This window comes from Hypoxylon fragiforme (genome assembly GCF_022984875.1).
Source record: "Hypoxylon fragiforme strain CBS 206.31 chromosome Unknown GGS25scaffold_9, whole genome shotgun sequence".
In the NCBI taxonomy this organism is placed as follows: domain Eukaryota; kingdom Fungi; phylum Ascomycota; class Sordariomycetes; order Xylariales; family Hypoxylaceae; genus Hypoxylon; species Hypoxylon fragiforme.
In genome coordinates, this window is record NW_026054764.1 from 302,743 (window position 1) to 320,921 (window position 18,179).

Below are 18,179 nucleotides of genomic sequence, written 5' to 3' on the forward strand. Positions count from 1 at the left end.
TATAGGAAACATGCTTACCTATTTTCTTCGATGAAGGGATCAAGGTCAACGTCCAAAGATGGAACCTTCGTACGTCTGTAGTTACTAATCGAATCAATAAGCCAATATTCGGGGTGGGCTGTAATTGAACTGAAGATATGAAGGAGTCCTCGTGTAGGAGAGGTAAAGTGTCAGGGGAATGGGCCAAGTGCCATGTAATGAATCTTCGGTTTGATTGACTGTCGTCAATAAACGATCAATATATGCTTTTGGGTACTGAATGTTGCAATGAATGCAAAGAAAATAATTGGGGAGTGGTTCGATGAAGTGTGAACTGTGTAGGTGTATGGCAAGATGTAAGGCGGAATGTAGAGCAAGATGTCGGTAGCAGAACAGGTAGGCACATAGATCAGGTACGAGGTAGATGTTGAGGGATTAGGGCATGGGATGTGTGTAAACAAGTGTGTGGAGATTGTGGTAGGGCAGCTCGGTTCTTGTTCTAGAGGGATGGCCACTAACTGAAATAGAGAGTGAGAAATAGGTACACATACCTTGTAGGTGATTACTTTGCGAGGGGGTAAAGATTAGGGGCGTTAGGGGAGGTTCCCACTGGAGATCCAAGTAGCTAGTACACCTCACAACAGAAGGTGCTTTCGCGTACGCGACCTTTGGGTAAACGCGAGATCTTCTAGGTGCTGTAGAGTCAGCTTGTCGTTGGGTCACAGCAATTAAGCCGCGCAAGTGTAATGAAAAGAGTATGCTAGAGTACTGTCGATGAGAATATACACGAAGCTCCAATAGGTCTCGTATGAGTGCCTACATGGGATCCTGAAGTAGTTGAGCTTTGAAGGTCAAGATGAAGTAGAAGTTGAGAGCAAATGATGTTGGGTTGAAGAATAGGATATGGTCTGGGATGAGAGTGTGTGTTGAAGTAGGAGAATTTTCGTGGAGCCAGCAGAGTACATAGGTAGGTAACTCGAAATTGCTATGTATTGGTGCTTATTTCGAGAAATGCTGCAAAATTTTCAGTTTTCGACTGAAGGTGCATTATTAGGTGAATGAAAGGGAAAAAATGTGCCAAGGTCGTTTTCGTTGTGACTTTTCGACGAGACGGGGAGAAAGAGAGAATAAAGGGGCAAGAAAGGGGGGGAAGGTCACGATAGTCCGAAAACTTCAAGAGGAACCCGCAGTGATTACCGTCAGACGAGACTTTCTGTTAAATCCCGGCCACTATGTCTCAAGTGTTTCAGATCAAGTGCTTGCATAATAGTAATCGTGGTGAATGGAAAGGCAATGAGATGGAGTTCTAGGGGCGGTAGTGAGGTTGAATATTTCCATGTAATTGCTACACACATTACATCTTGATTTCATTATTGCATATCTACATACATAGGTAGGTAACTACCCTAATTCAACATGTCGGGGGAGGGCTTCGACGGCATACTACTCTCTACATACTCTGTGCCTACATAATGACAAACGCCTCGACTATTGGGACACTCGATGACCTAACCCATACGGCTCACCAAAGGCTGAACAGAGAGAGAAGCTCCTTTTGTGCTATGGAATCTCTACCGAAACCGAGGCTCTGCAAACAGAGGCGGGATATCCTAACTTAAGTCGACCCAGAGGAATACCCTACATCTAAGCATGGTTCGTGCTCGGGGGTCTCTTTATAGATGGCTGGATCACCTATTTCGAGGAGCCTACAAAGAAAATAGACGAGACATATTGTACAAACTCCTCCGTGTCCCATTGGCGATGCCATATGGTTAGGGCTGGGAGTGAACGGCTTTCTGTATACCATGGGAAGGCGTAGGCTAATATCATGAAGCCATTAAGGAACCAAGCACTGCATTTTACCTGTAGACCATATTAGTATGGTTCGATACGATGAGAGCTATAGATCGCCAACCTAGGGAACGAAAAGAGACTGACTGTTCCGTCTCAAAGCACAGCTATTTATTCCACCGAGACGTCTACCTCGAACGGAAGCAAAGGCCCACGGACGGACCGATACCGACGACGGCATGCCAAAACAAGGGAAGCAGCTCCCGCCCGAGGGTGCCCTTATCAAGCCGACTCGCCCGGAATGGCGTTATATGTGCCCGGTCCCTAGGCTACGCCCAAGACCCATATGCCAGCATGTGCGGTCGGAGACGAAGCGAGATCAGGATGTTATTGCCGGGTAATGGCCATATGTATCTGGGGTATGTGGCCTACTAGGCACTAGGTTAGCTAGGTCAAGTGTCTATACCGCCATTTGGGCTGGGATCGACCCATTCTGGCACGCCTAGGATAGGGCTGTTGATCAAAAGAGGCGATTGATTAACTTGGTATGTATGTATGTATGTATGTATGTATGTATGTAAAAATACACTACATTTGCTTGGTTTGCACCTACCTACATACATACATACATTACACGCTATTCGGCGGGGCGGCCGGGGGTGGAGGAGATGGAGATCAAGGGGAAAGAGGGCACGCAACGCATCTAGCCTACTGACTACAGTACCTAGATATGTGTGTGTTTGGGGGGAGATGGATGGATGCATTACGTATACTTGGCAATGGTTCGCAGCTTTTTCTTTTTCTGGAGGCAAATCAATCCACGGATACGGCATCAGGAACCCGCTATGCGATCGACTTGGTCGTGTGCTCGTCACGCGGAAATAAAACTGTATGTGTGTGTGTGTGTGTATCGGTAAATAGGCTCATAGATGGATGAGGTATGTAGATGGGAATGCATATCTACATATATGAACGCGGAAGCTACCTAGGTAGGCAAGCTTGTATGCTACCCATTTTCTGGTCTGCTGCTACCTGTCTAACTGCATGTCTACATACATAGTACACATACACACAAACTCACGTAATGAATGTACACAGCAGTGCGAGAACCAGAAAGTGGGGATGCATGAACTTTTGCCCTCTTTGCTGCAGGCCATCAAAAAGGGGAGATGGTGGGAGGGGGAAAGGGGGGGTGGGATACAGGTGATGATGCTAGATGTGCTAAGATTGTATTAGGAAACGAGCAACTGGCCATCTTGGAATGGTAAGCAGGTTAATGAATGTTGGCACCTAGGCAAATAGATAGGTAGGTATTGTAGCTGTGTAGGTAAGTAGTTGTAGGTAAGGTCAGATAACGACCTGGATGTCCATTCACTTGAAATGGTGGCAGTCACCGCCTCTTGAATGAAACCCCTTTTCTTAGCGAGGATTCTTTCCCCCGTGGACAGGTTTTCTAACCTAGATGCCTCTTATGGATTCCGACTGGGGAAATACGAATGGGGAGGAGGAGGAGGAGGGAGGGGAGGGGTTTGGAATGATCCATTGATCTGACGATGAAATGATAATGGGCTTGTCCGTTGCGTTCTAGGTTTCGTTCGTAACTATTTTTTTTTTTTTTACGGAACCGGGGATTTCGACATTCGCGGCTAACGGGTTTTGCGTTGAACAGGGATTTTTCTTAAAACTCGAAGGGGAGCATTGGAATACTATGTAGAAGACAGGGCAGGGAAGGGCAGCAGTACGGCGTAGTAGCAGCGTAATGTCCATAACAAGGATCACGAGCTTCGCTTTGCACCAGCGTCCGGGAGGGAATCATTAACGTCCGAAGCTGGCCTGATGGGAATGCAACACTGTTGTTACGACATAGGCATGTAGGTATATGTAGGTACCTACATTGCCCAGGTTGTAGGTACATACATACATTACATAGATAGCTGTCCTACCCATACTGCAGGAAGCTTGATGCCATCTGCTCTCCCGAACGGCTAGAAATCTGAGACAAAGGATATTTAAAGTTATCAGTAAGCCGCTCGTGACAAAGGTGAATAAGTATGTAGGTGTTGTTGATGATGATGTTGGAGATAGTATGTCAATATGAAAAGTGACACTTCTCATCTCTTTCATATTTTTTCAACGCTCATCACCACGAAACCCCTAACCTGCCAAGAGGGACATGCTACAATCCTTGCTGGCCTAACTAGCAAATGGATACTCGGATTGAACACCGACCGCTCTTCTATCTCGATTTACTAGGATAGCTGGTTAGTAGATTACAGATATACATATATTTTTTGCCTTGCTTGTGGAAAAAGGATGTTATTCAGAACATCTACGAAGTATATAATTACCTAGGTAGGTATGTGTATGTGCCTACATGTATGACGTACAAAGGATTGTGAGCACCTACTTATCGCCAATCGCTCGACCTGCCGATGATAGAGAAAGTCACCGTTATTTTAGGTAAGTCGTAATCACAGGTGTGCATTTAGGTATGTAGGTATGTGTGTATATAGCTTAGGTATGTAAGTCCACGATCGTCAATCACCCCACCATGAAGGATTGCGCCTTCGGCCGGCATCACGAGTGTACATTGGACATAGGTAGGTTACTCTACGGTTGTCGGGTTTGTGTCTACGCCGGGAGAAGGAAGGAAACAGGCTTTCAAGGTCCGTTGGAAGGCAAATATGTAATCTAAGTTAGATCAATGATTCTCAAAAAGAACATCAACGAACATCAGCGAACATCAGCGAAGGGATGGACAAGCGAAGCAGGACAATGTGCCACCTATTTCGGCTGTCATCAGACCCAATACCTTATCTATGCTTGGGTCAGCTCGACATTGGAATTGCCGTAGGACGATGGCGATCCCTGCGTTATGGTAAACGCCTATCAGGCCAGAAGGAATCCAGACCTGGGGGATCGATCTGTGGAGTTCATGGTATCCTGCCAGTCCGCTTAGCCTGCATGGTACCTTATGTACAATACATACAACGTCGACCTATGTATGTTGCTGCTATGTAACGGGGCGCGAAGTGACTGGAACATTTTTTTATAGTGGCCGTTGAATGCGATGTGGTAGATTAATATCCATACAGACATCTAAGACTCTAAGACCCTTAGACTCTAAGTAGATGCTAAGCGCGCATTAGGTAGGTACATGTTAGGAGAGGGTGTATTAATATGTACCCTATTTCCAAGTCTCAAGTCTAAGCAAACCGAGATCGAGGTTAGCCGCTGACCAACGACAGCCCGAAACATCGAGGAACAGGAATGCATCTCAGACTAATAGTCTAGCTCCACAGAGACATCAAAGTAAGTCAGTCATGCGCTTATTTTTAGGACCTCCTCTCGGTCGGAGATTTGAGGCCTAGACGGCTGACACTATTAAGTTAGGTACTGATAGGCGAACGAGATCGCGGTAAACACACATTCGCAAGACGGTTGGCGGGTTGTGTCATTATACAGACGAGAGGAAGTAACTATTGTATGTACATATCACACACCAACATACATACATACTACATGCCTACATACACACACATGGTGAGATCTGGGCAAAATGTAACGCAGCCCTGACATTGATAACCTACCTACATGTAGTACTTGTAACCTACCTAGGTAAGCACACACAATATAGAGGCACTACCAAGCAATGGCTTGAGGGCAAATCGGTACAGGCCACGAACTTTGCGTGTGACAATGTCGATCTTGGTAATGCACAAAGCCGAAAAGACACAGCTAATCGGACGTGGAAAATGCTAAATACTAGGACATGCATGTCACGAAATCAACCGGGATATAGCTCGTCTCTTTTCTTCTTCTTGTTCTTCTTCTTCTTTTCCTTCTCTCCCTAATACCTACATGTTTCTTCTCTTGACCCTTACCAGTCCCGAGTCCCGAGTCCCGAGTCTCTGCGTGGCCCGTTGAACAACATCATTCAAAACATGGCATCGGGAATGGTAGCGCACTTTCCATGAACGCAAACACACAAACGCTAACAGAATGCTTTTCTTTTCCCCCTTTCGAACCCCCCCGAAATTTCACGCTCCCTACCCAACCGATGTCTCGCGTGGGATGTGACACACGACCCCATTACGCCATAGCGACCTAGTTGCTGGGTTAGGGCGTAGGCACTACTACATCCCGCTAGCCGTGTTGGACTGTTAGTGGTTTGTATCAAAGGGCACTGTGAGCGAGACGATATTCCGAGTTTGTTTGTCTGAGGTCGAAATCGTGGGCATTTCCTGTTATACCGTACTGGTAGAGCGCTATCGTTTGCAAGTGAAAAGGGGAACAATGTTCAATTTTGACAACGTTGAAAGCCAAAAAAAAAAAAACCCCTTTTGGTCACTGGCGTCCAATACGTGGCTTTATGTACCTCACGCACCTACATGGATCCAAGGCAAAGCACGATTGAACAGCAGACATTAAACCGAGAGCAGAACAGCGACTTAAGTAAAAAAATACTAATGCTAATGGGCTTAGGGTCCCTTTATTCAATGGGTAAAGTCTCCTTGTTCCAAGATGACTGACCTGAGTAGCATTATTACGTACCGACATGGCCCGGTAAAGCAATAGTAGGACCCGTCTAACAGGATAGCGTCCGCGGTTTTAGTGCAGTTGAGCTCATAGACGTGGTTCGAGAGCTGTCAAGTGGATCTTTGGGTAAATTACTTGGGAGGACACTAAAAATGTGTAGTTATACATACTATTACATAGAGATGAAGATGAAATTTGTTAGTCCGTGTCTACTAGTGACAATGTCTAGTGTAGTTGAATGGACAAAGTCACAACCTAGGTTACCTAGGACAAATCGTAGGTAGTGGTGCTGTGCGCAGGAATATCGTATTGTGGAATATAGATCCAAAAACGCCGTCTTCTTAAATATGACAGATCAATTTGCTCAGGAGCTATGTCCGGTGTTCATGGGGAGGGTATGTAGTGAGTAAGCAAATAACCTTAGACAAGTAGGCAGAAAAGTAGGTAGGTTATGCGCTTCACCTTTTGATCGAATCGCGCCAGGTTTCTCACGATGCAGGAATTGTAATACTTTTATTCTTGCTCCTCAACAATGCGCTGAGCACTGAGCAGGCATACATTGCGATAGGCGTGGCACTCCAAAAGGGAACATTCAAGCAGTGTCATGCAAGATTTGCAGTCGAGAGTAAAGCCGTTTCGCCGTTTCGAATGATTGGCAGATATTAGAGGGATAAAGCCGTGAGCGCCCAGCGTTGGCATCCCATCCATCTTTCTTCTGATCCACTTCTCGAGACCCTGACATGGGGCCGAGAAATAGCGAATGAACCATGAAGAAATGGCCAGCGGTTAGAGATAGATGAGAACTTGAAACAGACACCGCAGCGCGCGCAAGGCTTTTTCGTACATACCTATCATACCTGGGAGTCTGGGACTTGTTATACATATTACCATATTACATACAAATCAAGAAGCTTTGGGTACCGAACTTCAGGTATCCGAACATGGACCCTCGATTTTGGTATTTGATGTAATCAAAAAAAGCCTTGCCGAAGTGATGAATACATTGATGTAATCATTCTTTCTCCTTTCTCTCTCTCTGGAGTCTGTATCGGTCCCCTTTAGACTTATTATTGATCATCAAGACTCACGGACGGGGAACCACCCATATTATTATTATTATTGTTATTTTAGCCCCAAGTCCGTCCTAACGTTTTAATGTCATACTAATACTATGTAGTATGGTAGTAACTTTGAAGATGGTAGCTCGAATGTCACATGGGTAGGCTAAGCGTGTGCCGTTTATTCGTACATATGCATGTAGTTACCTCCTGCAGCTAGTAGAGAAGCTCCTAGTAGAGAAGCTCTTCGGACTGCTGCGTCGAGATAAACGTGCTTTAGCGGCCAATTGACGAAGGGACCAGTGACTGCAGGTAAAAGGCGTGGGCAGCATTCACTCAATGGGCAAAGGGCCAGAAAAAAAGGCCGGTAACTAGTTACAACTTCTAAGACACAAAGAACACAGTACCTCGTCCTTCCCGACATTATACTGGAGATCTACTCTCGCCATCCCACAAATTCATCCGACTTTATTATCCAATAAGCGTAATTTGACCCATCCCTCCCCCAAGAACCAGAACCTATCCACTTCTCCCTGGCCCTATGACCGTCAGATGCAGGACAAATATGCAGCAAGTGTGCAGCAATGAGGGCATCTTGCATATCGGCTTCATTGGATGGCTCTACTGGATATTTGTATTGGAGTGGTATCGGCGCGATCACCAGCGTCCTATCACCAGCAGCGTCGTCCGATTCCAGAACCGAACCGAACTTGTAGTCTGCCAGGTCCGGCAAGCGGTGTCTTTGTTAAGATTACGGACTATCTGTATATATGTATGTATGTATTAGGTAGGTAAGTAATAACTATTGTATGTAGTCATTTAACGATTAACTGACTTGCTTCCCCCGGACAATAGGGGAGGGGGGGGAGGCCTAAGTGGGAATGGTTAATGGTAGGATTGGGAACGGGGGGTAGAAGAACAGAGAAGGCGGCTACATTGTCCCAGAAGCGCACAATGATCATCCACTCAAAAAGAAGATATCAATCAAATAATGAGAAAATACAACATGGCATCAATGTTGGTGCTCACGCACGTACAAGTTACTATTACAGTACTACTACTATTATGTATGGGATCATTGGGATGTATGTCTGGATGTATGTACATACATCATACATCAGACCTCACATACGTATTCCGTACCATACAGAACTTGCAAATGAATCATCCATGAACAAAGATCGATCCTTATCATTCAAATGTTCCGAGCACTCCAGAATGAACTCCAGAATGAAGCTGGAACTTGGAACCTTGAAGTGACTAGTGACCATCACTGATCAATCGCTGATCAAATCGTCAACTAATACCATAGTAGAAACTAAGATATGTCGTAGATCTGCCCCTGACAAAGGAGTTTCCAGCATAATCCCGTCGAGAATTTTCGAGGCTTACCTTTCAACGGAAAGGCTTCCCATTTTGAATTTTCATGGTGGGCGCTTTTACCAGTGGCGGTTTTGGGTTTTGGCTTTGGTTCAGACAATGAACACTCCCCTCCTCTTTCATTCTCTCATCTCATCTTTCTCTACTAGTTACCCCCCCCTATATACAAACCCCTGTCGATATCCCATGGCAACTAGTGCACCAGTGCATATTTAAACGACGCTGTAATTTCCTCGGGCGAGCTAGACAGGGCCTTCATTTCAGGGAAAGGAAGGAAAAAAATAAATAATAGGTTGTATGCACAGACCACAGCCGCAAGATTTGCACGATGACCCAGCGACAAGGGAAGAAAGGACCGGGTTATCATGCGAGAGATGAATACCTACTTTTATGGTGTACAGTCGCATAGCAATCTGGGTACTGTAGGCATTCCAAGCCTTTGTCGGCTCTGTCAGGGCCCTGTAACAATGGGGACAGGATAGAAAAACATTGAATGTTACAATTTATATTGTATTATTGTCAAGCGTTATGTATGTATGATGAATGTTGAATGTTCGTTCATTCAATGTTGTATTGATGTGGTGATTAAAGTACATTGAACATTAATATTTGAATCATTTATGTACTATTTATTAGGTACATGTAACTACCTAATACTATGTACTGGCAATGCGCCCAAGATCCATCATCTACACACTACACTACACATGTACATAAGCAGGTACATTGATGAAATGTTTTAAAATCTTAACCCCCAAACAAGGTTTGCCGTGAAATGAAATTCGATAATATTGGCCAGAGATGTAAGGTATTTTGTAAGCGTATTCTGGTACTAAAAGTACATTTACATACATAGTTATTAGTAGGACTACTACAATGTACAGTAGTACGTTACGCAGCGTCCAGATGGCGTCTCTTCAGAAATGGGTTAGTCAGATTGTGGTATATGTATGACAGCGGGTCATCCCCCTATGTCCACAATCGTTATTGCTGTTAATTACTCGATTTTTGTCAACCACCTTATTTTTGGCTTCCCTTCCCACAAGGGATAAGGGCCAATGTACTAATGTGGGTCAGCTGTTTTTTCTCAACACCCGCGACCCGCCTAGACCCACTTGATATCCCTGCTCACTTGCTACCGTGCAACATCTACTGTGGAAGGTACTCCCAGGAGTCCCCTTGTAGTAGGCTTGTACTTCCCTCCTCTCATTGACTGTCCTAGACTGTTCCCATTGACTGCCCAGGTACTGGTTGATTACTGGTTGACTTCCCCGTTGCGATCCCCTATTAACTCAGATTAACTCTAATTAACTCCCTAATTCACAAGGTATCCCACCTGTAATCAAGTCCCCCATTTTTATTTTATTTTCCTTCTCTTCCAAATTTCCAACATTGAAAGCTTGGCTTGTGCTAAAACCAATCTAGCTCTAGTACCTCAGGTACCTTTACTGTACTTCCCTATTTGATTTTACTGTGCAGACTGTGCACCCTTTCCATGTCACTCTCCTTCCTGTTAATCACGAGACAATAAATAAAGGTCGGCAGAAGCTGCTCTCCATCCCATTCAACTTTTCTTCCCTCCCACCCTTCTTGTCGTATTCGACTCAGTTGCAACTTGTTTTTCACTTCCGTTCGAAGTTTCGCCAACAAAGCTTCTCACGATTACGAAGTGCCCTTTAATCCTAAACCTACTCTTGATACCCCCATTTCGAGTAGCTTGATTACCTATTTAATTTCCCTTTTCCTTAGTGATACCCTGTTCTTGATACCCAATTAGTTTTCTTTCCCTAAACCAAAATCTATTACAATGGCCGAGGAACAAAAGCCCGTTGAGGTCGCCGAGACCACCCCCGCCGTCGTCGAGCCGGTCGCCGAGACGAAGCCTGTCGAGGAGACGCCTGCCGAGGCTGCCCCCGCCGCTGATGCCGCTGCTACTGAGGCACCTGCCGACGCTGAGGCTGCCCCCGAGACTGCCGCCGCTACTGAGGAGGCTAAGAAGGAGGAGGCCAAGCCCATTGAGGCTGGCACTCTAGAGCACAAGGTTGCTCCTGCCAACTTCCCCAAGTAAGTGTTTATTTATTCCATCTATTGACGATCAACGAAATAATTGAGCTAACCCATCATCTCAGGAACCTCATCTACTCTAAGCAGCACTTTTGGTTCGGCACCGAGTCTGTCCCCAAGGACAAGCTCGTTACCTACCTCAAGAACGAGAAGACCACCGAGGTTGCCCACCACGTCGCCGCGTGGGCCACGGAGACTGGAAAGGGTCTCCTTTTCTTCGGCAAGGAGAGCGACAAGAGCACCCCCACGGGTATCCTTCAATTGGTATGATCTATGATCTTCGATTTAATTTGACAAGTTACTAACCAAGACTAGGCTGAGGTTTCTGAGCCCGCCACCGAGGGTGCCTCCAAGTTCTCCCTTACTGCTAAGGGCCACAAGCACATCTTCAAGGCCCCCACCGCTGCTGATCGTGACAGCTGGGTCGAGCAACTGAAGTTGAAGATCGCCGAGGCCAAGGAGCTTGCTACCACCATCACGGAGACCGAGACTTACAAGCAGACCCTCGAGAGCTTCAAGCCCACTCCCCCACCCAAGGAGGACAAGCCCGCCGCTGAGGGCGAGGCCGAGGCCCCCAAGGAGGAAGTTAAGGAAGAAGACAAGGAGGAGGACAAGAAGGAAGAGGCTAAGGAAGAGAAGAAGGATGACGACAAGAAGGACTCTAAGCGCCGATCTGCTAGCCGAAAGCGTGCCTCCATCTTCGGAAGCCTGCTCAGCAAGAAGGAGGAACCCAAGAAGGATGCTTCCGCTGAGGACAAGCCTGCTGATGATAAGCCCGCCGAGATCGCCGAGGATGCTGAGCCTACTGCTGAGGAGACTCCTGCCGCCCCTGAGACGCCCGCAATTGAGACCACCCCCGCCCCTGAGGAAGCCAAGAAGGACGAGCTGCCAATCAAGCCTACTCCTTCTAAGCGCGCTAGGTATGAATTTCCCACCCCCTTTCAACCTTGAAACTTTTGCTAATCCATCCCAGCATCTTCGGTGGTCTCTCCTTCGGCAAGAAGAAGACCGAGGTCGAGTCTGCCCCTACCACTCCTGCTAAGGAGACTTCCGGCGCTGATGTCCCGGTCGCCGAGACTGCCCCCGTCATCCCTGCTGTTGAGACTACTGAGCCTCTGTCGACGGATGTCGCATCCCCCACCGCTGAGACAGCCGATGCTGCTGCCGCTACCAACGGTGAGACCAAGGAGGTGAAGAACGAGAAGCGCAAGTCTTCTCTTCCTTTCGGCTTCGGCAAGAAGTCGGCCGCTACCTCGGATGAGGAAGGTGAGAAGGTCAAGTCTCCTCCCTTCTTCTCCAAGCTTCGCCAAACCGTCAAGGGCAAGGGAAAGGCCGCTGAGAAGCCCACCGAGGAGTCCAAGGCTGAGGACAAGCCCGCCGACATCGCCGAGGATGCTGAGCCTGCCAAGGAGGAGGCTACCGAGGAGGCTGCTGCTGCCGCCCCGGTTGCTGAGGAGGCTGCTGAGAAGCCCGCCGCGGCTGCCCCGGCTCCTGTCACTGCTGCCGCATAGAGTGCGCGCCGCTTTGGCTTGAAAATCAAGTCGTAATGTTTTCGTTAAAGAGTATCCACCGCGCTGGGTTTGGTCGGGAACGGATCTGCATTTCAAGATACCCCACAAGACTGGTTCTGAACTGATACCCCCCATCTTTTTTTATCGGTTTTCGACGGCCTTTTTCTTTGCCGGTCGTGTGGAGAATGGGATGCGCTGTCGACGCGGAGGAGATGGCATCCATGATCTTTATACTGACGCTTTTGCATGCCTCGTCTGAATTTGCGCGGAGAATTGCCTTTGTTTTCACATCTTTTCCTAATACTCAACTGATACCCAGTATACCCCCTGTCATTTGGTTGATGAGGATCAGAAAATACCTGCGAAACAGCACACAAACGTTTCTTACAGTGACGGTGAAGGAGTGGAATATGGAGGTTGCCAAAGCTACTTGATGTCGAGTATGCTGTGCTCCTCGGACGGAACAGATGTCGTGTGTAGTGTTATGCCATATAGGGCATTCACTCGGCGGCTGAAGCATTCTCTTAATAGCTAATAGATGCTCCTGTGTTTGGCATTGTCTTCTTCGCACCTTGTGATGTGATTAGTTTCGTGATCGCTGGACCACTCTCCACTCTTTTCGCCTTTTATTTTGTACTCGTGTTGAGGCTTTTGTTGTAGTCTTAGCACATTACATGACAACCATAGAAATAGATTAGGTTACGTACTAGAGACCTAGTTCATAATATACCCTTTCTTTTCATGATTCTGGCAGAATTCATCTAACTTGTGAGTGTGAAGCCAAGTTTCTTGGTGATTGTACCTTTATGTCTTTACCTTCCTACTCTTCAATGTTTACCTTCCTACTAGATACTATTACTAGGTATTATTACGTAGGTAAGTATCTTGCACATGCTATGCCCCTTGAGTAATGTTTTATCTGACTTAGTCTACAATTCAGTTTATGGTGTCGTGTGAGTCTAATCACTACCATCGTCACTCTTATCTACGATGGATGGTGTATAAGACACCTCATCCTCTTGTCACTTTACATTTCATCGCAACTTTTCATGGCCTGTTGTTGGGATTGAGATTGCTATTGTGAGTGTGTTCTATACATAGTATGACCCTTTTAGCTTCACATAACTGTCTGATTCACAGTATTCATCTCTAATTGATAATCATTACCTGTATACTCAGTGAATTTTTATCGAGCAATGGTCCTACGATGTGACTCCTAGCATCATGTACAACATGAATCCAGTTCTCTCATCTCTCTTATTTAATCGACCTTCACTCTCTGTTTTTTTTTCCAATTCTCCGTACGCACTCGGGAGTAAAAACCGCGCCCCTACCTTACTACTTCGACAGTACTTAAGTAGTGTCAGAACATGGCAGACGAATCTAAAAATGGAACGGCAGCCAGCAATGAGCGTATGAATCATCCTCCTCCTGTCGTGGCGAGGGAATCCTACTTCTCGCCACCGCCGTCTTATGATACAAACACCCATCAGCAGCACCACGCCGAGGTAGGAGAGGTAGGAGAACTTCAAGGTTCGCTGAACGCGCCACGGCCTACTGGTCCGTACCACTACAATTCCTTCGAGCCGATCCTCTCCGGTGCCTTCGACGCCTTCGACATGGATACGTGCGCCTGCTGCACGCCCAACCCCAATCTGCAGGGCCTCGAGTTCTCCAGCCCACCACCTTTCGAGGCCGTCCCTACGCCTGTGTACCCCGGAGCGGCCCAGGGTGGGAGCTGGACCGACGAAGCAATGGCCCCCCCGAGCCCGAGCACGAACACCAACACCAGCCCGTTCCTCACCCCACCGAGCACTGCTGCTACTGCGTTCGCCGACCCGGCTGTTGTGTCGTTTGGCCTCGGTAACGACTACCCCCACCACCAACACGAACAGCACCACGACGATGCTGCTACTACTGCTACTGCAAGCAGTATCCACAACAACAACAGCAACAGCAACAACCCCCTCCCAGGCTGGATCCACGGCACCCTCCAGCTCCACGGCAAAGACACCCCCTGCACGGGGTACCTGAACCCGGCGTGGGTGCGCGGCACGCCGACGGGGGTCTTCCTGACGTGGGGCCCGCGGAGCGAGGGGGAGACGGACGTCGTGTTTGCCAGCGACCTCCTCCGCTTCAGCGACAGCGAGGGCGGAGGGCACCGGCTCGCCATCCCGTTCCCCTGTGCCGCGAGCGGGTGTCTGCGCGCGGCGTCGGAGGTGGGAGGGAACGAGGGTGAGGGTGAGGAGGAACAGTGGGTGTTCGTCGGCGACGGCGTCGTCGCCCCGGAGATGACGCTGTGGTTCCCGAGTCTGCTGCGCGGCTTCCGGGGATCGGGGAGGGAGCACCCGCTTCGGGTTGCGAGGGGGTACGGGGTTCGTCGGCTGGGGCCTTGCGGTGGGGGGGTTGGGTCTGGTGCTGCTGGCACTGCTGTCAGTGGTGGTGGTGATGATGTTGGTGGTGGTGGTGGTGTTAGTGCTGCTGCTACGCCCCGTATCTTGTATCAAGGTGTTGATGCGAAAGAGCTGGAGAGAAAGATTCAGGAGTTGCGGGTGCGGGAGGTGCAAGAAGGGGAAGAAGCACAAGCACAAGCACAGGAGCAGCAACCGCAACACGGAAAGAAGAAACGAGGTCGTCGTCCCAGACATCATCGCCGAGGAGGCCGTCGGCGTGGGAGTACCGCCACTGCCACTGCCGTTCCCGCTGTTGCTACTTCTACTTCTACTGCCGCCGCTGCTGGTAGTGGTGATGGCGGTAGTGAAAGTTCACCTTCCGTCAACATCCCCGTCTCGATCAACATCTCCCTCTTGCTTTCTGTGGGCGAAAATGGCTCAGATGCGCGGGTGCGGAGTTGCAATACTCGGGTTACCGCTGGACGTCCTCGCCGGGCGTAGGTGGGTAGATTGATTGGTTGATTGATGGTCTTTTTGTGTGTTGGGGCGTCAGGGAGCGCAGGGGGATGAGTTCTTCTAGTGAATGTTGACGAACAGATATCACACATGAGGAACCACTGAGTTTGTGCGTAGACTTTTGTTAATATGTATGTTTATTGATTCAGTCCTCCCCTTTATGGCCCAAGACCAAAGCCCTCTTAGTTTAACGCACGTTCAAATACCTCGACGCCGCTCAGTGGGGTATATATTATCGTGTTATCATATTAGGTATCGACATTAGTCTCGTAGCCTACCCAGGTAGGTAGTTAATTGGGTGGTTATTTTGGGTATCCAGTAATATCATTCTCATCCTCACCTATACCTCCTCTAATAGCCTCTCACAGCTAACACGGGATCAGCTCCACAGCAAACTCATTGTCACCACCCCTAACCCAAAGCAAAGATATCCCTTCCGCACACCAGCAAAAGACGAGGCCGCGTTCGTATTCGGGCTCGCGTCACCAGTTTCGCTAGGCGTCGAGCTGCTATCCGACGAGCTGCTAGGCGTTGAGCTGTTAGGCGTTGAGTTGCTATCCGTTGAGCTGCTAGGCGTTGAGCTGTTAGGCGTTGAGCTACTAGGCGTCGAACTGCTATCCGTCGGGCTGCTATCCGTCGTAGTAGTCACGGGACTAGAACCAGTAGTCTGAACTCCCGAGGACACCCTAAACGGCGCCGAGAACCCGTCCCCGCTACGAGCAAGAATCGACGTGATATCCGGCGTCGGCAGCGTGATCTCCTCCATCGACATGGTCGGGGTGTAGGCCCAGAAGCAGAAGGGGGTCTCGGTGCGTGTCCAGTCGGCGACCGTGTTGTCGCCGTAGCTCGCGGACTTGTACGTGGCCCAGTAGTTCTGAGCGTTGGCGACGTTGGTTCCCGCCAGGCTCGCCAGCGGCGTCGGCTTCCCGTCGTTGCAGGTGGTGTAGGCCGTGGGGATGGGCTGGATGCCGCCGCCCTTGGGCTCGTTCTCGCCGCAGCAGACCATGTCGGCGAGGTCGAGGGAGCGGTCGGAGTAGTCGTCCCAGGTCGTCCGCTGCCAGAGGTCCTTCGCGGCGTTGATGATCATGCCGTTGCAGCAGACGGACTGCCAGCCGTCGTCCTTCTGGCCCCGCTCTGAGTCGCCGCATCCGTATGATAGGGACCCGACGCACCAGTCCCCTATGGGGCCGATGGGGATCGATGTTGTGATTGAGGACATGGTCGTATGTAGGTATACACCTATGTACTAGGTATGTATCTGTTGACGCAATCTTGCACGCTTTTGTTTAGATGGAGACGTGTTTTCCGCGTAAATCCGAAAAAAAGATCCTTCGTCCAACATCGTGACCGACAAACGCGACGGGAAAACCGCGAGATTTAAATACAAACCGGGAGGCGAGGTCTAGACGCAACCGCCAACTGCAGACATTAGCTTGGCAGTCTAAGGCAGCAGCAACGTACCGTCGAAAGAGATCCACAATCCGTTGGTGATTTCGGTTTGGCCCCCAAATCAAATCACAGAGCAATTCGCCAAGCCAACAGATTTGCCCAGCTTCCTCCTATAGGTAGGTAGACAGTATGCTTATAAGCTTCCTTAAGCTATTATGTCCGCACTCCTTTCTTCAACCCCTCTTGCCATCGAAGAAGAAGAAAAAGACAGCATCACGAAATCCTGGCCGACTTGACTTCATGCGTCAAGCCACGTAGGTAGGTACTGTAGGTAGCCAAACAAGAGCCGACTTTTGAAGTGTCAAAAAAGCCTGCCTCGCCGAGGGCAAGGGTCAATGATAAATAACCCCTTTCGCCTTTGCCTCTGCAAAACAAATGCAACGTCCCTTGCAGAGTGTCTCAACCAATCCAATCACCATCGTCTCGTTGATCCGGGGTAAACTGCACCTAAGCGAAAGCGACAAAGAGGCCTTCCTATCAATTCGAAACGCCTACTTGCCTGCCTTATACACCGCTATAGGTAGGTAGGTATCTATACTCGCACGACTGCTATTTAAATTACGCGAGCCGGGCCATTTGTGCGGGAGGGGAGGCTGGAGTCTGTCAGGTCGGTAGGTAAGGCATATTAGAACATGCAGCCCTCTGAATCCAGGCAAAGGACCGTCGACGATGGATTCAATGCTTACATACCTATTCCCGGCCGTGCCTGCGCGTGTGGTGCCTCGACGTGGATAAACCGGAAGGTACATGTAGTTATGTCAATGGTTCCGTGTCTTCGTCATTTTGCTTGGGCATCATCTGGATTCTGCTTACCAGCCTACCTGTACCTATCCGTTAGGCCGACGCGATGTCATGGAGCCTCGGCCATTTACCAGGGGAAAAGAAAGAAAAAAAAACCGAAACATGGGGAAGTTTTCGGCGATTGCATCTACATATGTAGACGACAAGCCTAGTTTGCATACCTACCTAGTCGCAACGCGCGGGTTAGAAGATGAGGCCTTTTTCCTGGCTTGAGATACATACACGGCTAAGACGCCTCACCGTCCAAGGCAAGGTTGAGAGACGAATCCCAGATTTGTGCCTACTTAGAAGGTGAAATCCTACAGCTTGTTGAGAATCACTGCTGACTCTAGGTGCGTATCGGGATTCGTCATCTCCACGATATCTCTCTGATAACAAGATGCCTCAAGATCATCTATAATCTTTCCTTTACCTAGGGCTCGGCGTGGCTCAAAGGTCCGATTCGTTTCGGCGCCTATCTCTATCGCTATTATACCGGGGATAATTACCGCAGCGGAGATACACCATGTACCTATCTGCCTTTTCCCCCGATATGTCCGGATAGCACAAGCCCTTTCTGCCTACATGTATGTAACTTGTAAAACCACGGAGGCGAGAGTTTGACACCCAATCGGTTTGAGAGCCGGCAGCAAATGAGAGACAGCTGCTACATAGCACCTATATGCCTACATACCTACCTACATACCAGGTACCTACCT

The 18,179-nt window shown here is 48.6% G+C and overlaps 4 protein-coding genes across 4 annotated transcripts; 2 read left to right on the top strand and 2 right to left on the bottom strand.

Annotated features, from left to right (window-relative positions):
* Positions 1–3,243: 3,243 nt before the first annotated feature.
* Positions 3,244–4,523, bottom strand: GGS25DRAFT_505705 (uncharacterized protein). Its single transcript, XM_049262262.1, has 2 exons — positions 4,119–4,523; positions 3,244–4,019 (listed from the first exon to the last, which is right to left on the bottom strand). Exon 2 carries the CDS (start codon positions 3,892–3,894, stop codon positions 3,586–3,588), a length of 309 nt encoding a protein of 102 aa, XP_049112757.1. The 5' UTR covers positions 3,895–4,019; positions 4,119–4,523; the 3' UTR covers positions 3,244–3,585.
* Positions 4,524–10,306: 5,783 nt separating this feature from the next.
* On the top strand, positions 10,307–12,415 carry GGS25DRAFT_437979 (Pleckstrin homology domain-containing protein). The gene is made up of 4 exons (XM_049258704.1): positions 10,307–10,811; positions 10,877–11,075; positions 11,127–11,731; positions 11,785–12,415. The coding sequence occupies exons 1-4, from the start codon at positions 10,555–10,557 to the stop codon at positions 12,320–12,322; spliced, it is 1,599 nt and encodes a 532-aa protein (XP_049112758.1). The 5' UTR covers positions 10,307–10,554; the 3' UTR covers positions 12,323–12,415.
* A 679-nt stretch (positions 12,416–13,094) lies between these two features.
* GGS25DRAFT_438078 (uncharacterized protein) lies at positions 13,095–15,413 on the top strand. Its single transcript, XM_049258705.1, has 3 exons — positions 13,095–13,198; positions 13,263–13,402; positions 13,502–15,413. Exon 3 carries the CDS (start codon positions 13,693–13,695, stop codon positions 15,214–15,216), a length of 1,524 nt encoding a protein of 507 aa, XP_049112759.1. The 5' UTR covers positions 13,095–13,198; positions 13,263–13,402; positions 13,502–13,692; the 3' UTR covers positions 15,217–15,413.
* Positions 15,414–16,881, bottom strand: GGS25DRAFT_438079 (uncharacterized protein). Its single transcript, XM_049258706.1, has one exon. The coding sequence runs from the start codon at positions 16,448–16,450 to the stop codon at positions 15,611–15,613; it is 840 nt and encodes a 279-aa protein (XP_049112760.1). The 5' UTR covers positions 16,451–16,881; the 3' UTR covers positions 15,414–15,610.
* Between the last annotated feature and the right edge of the window lie 1,298 nt (positions 16,882–18,179).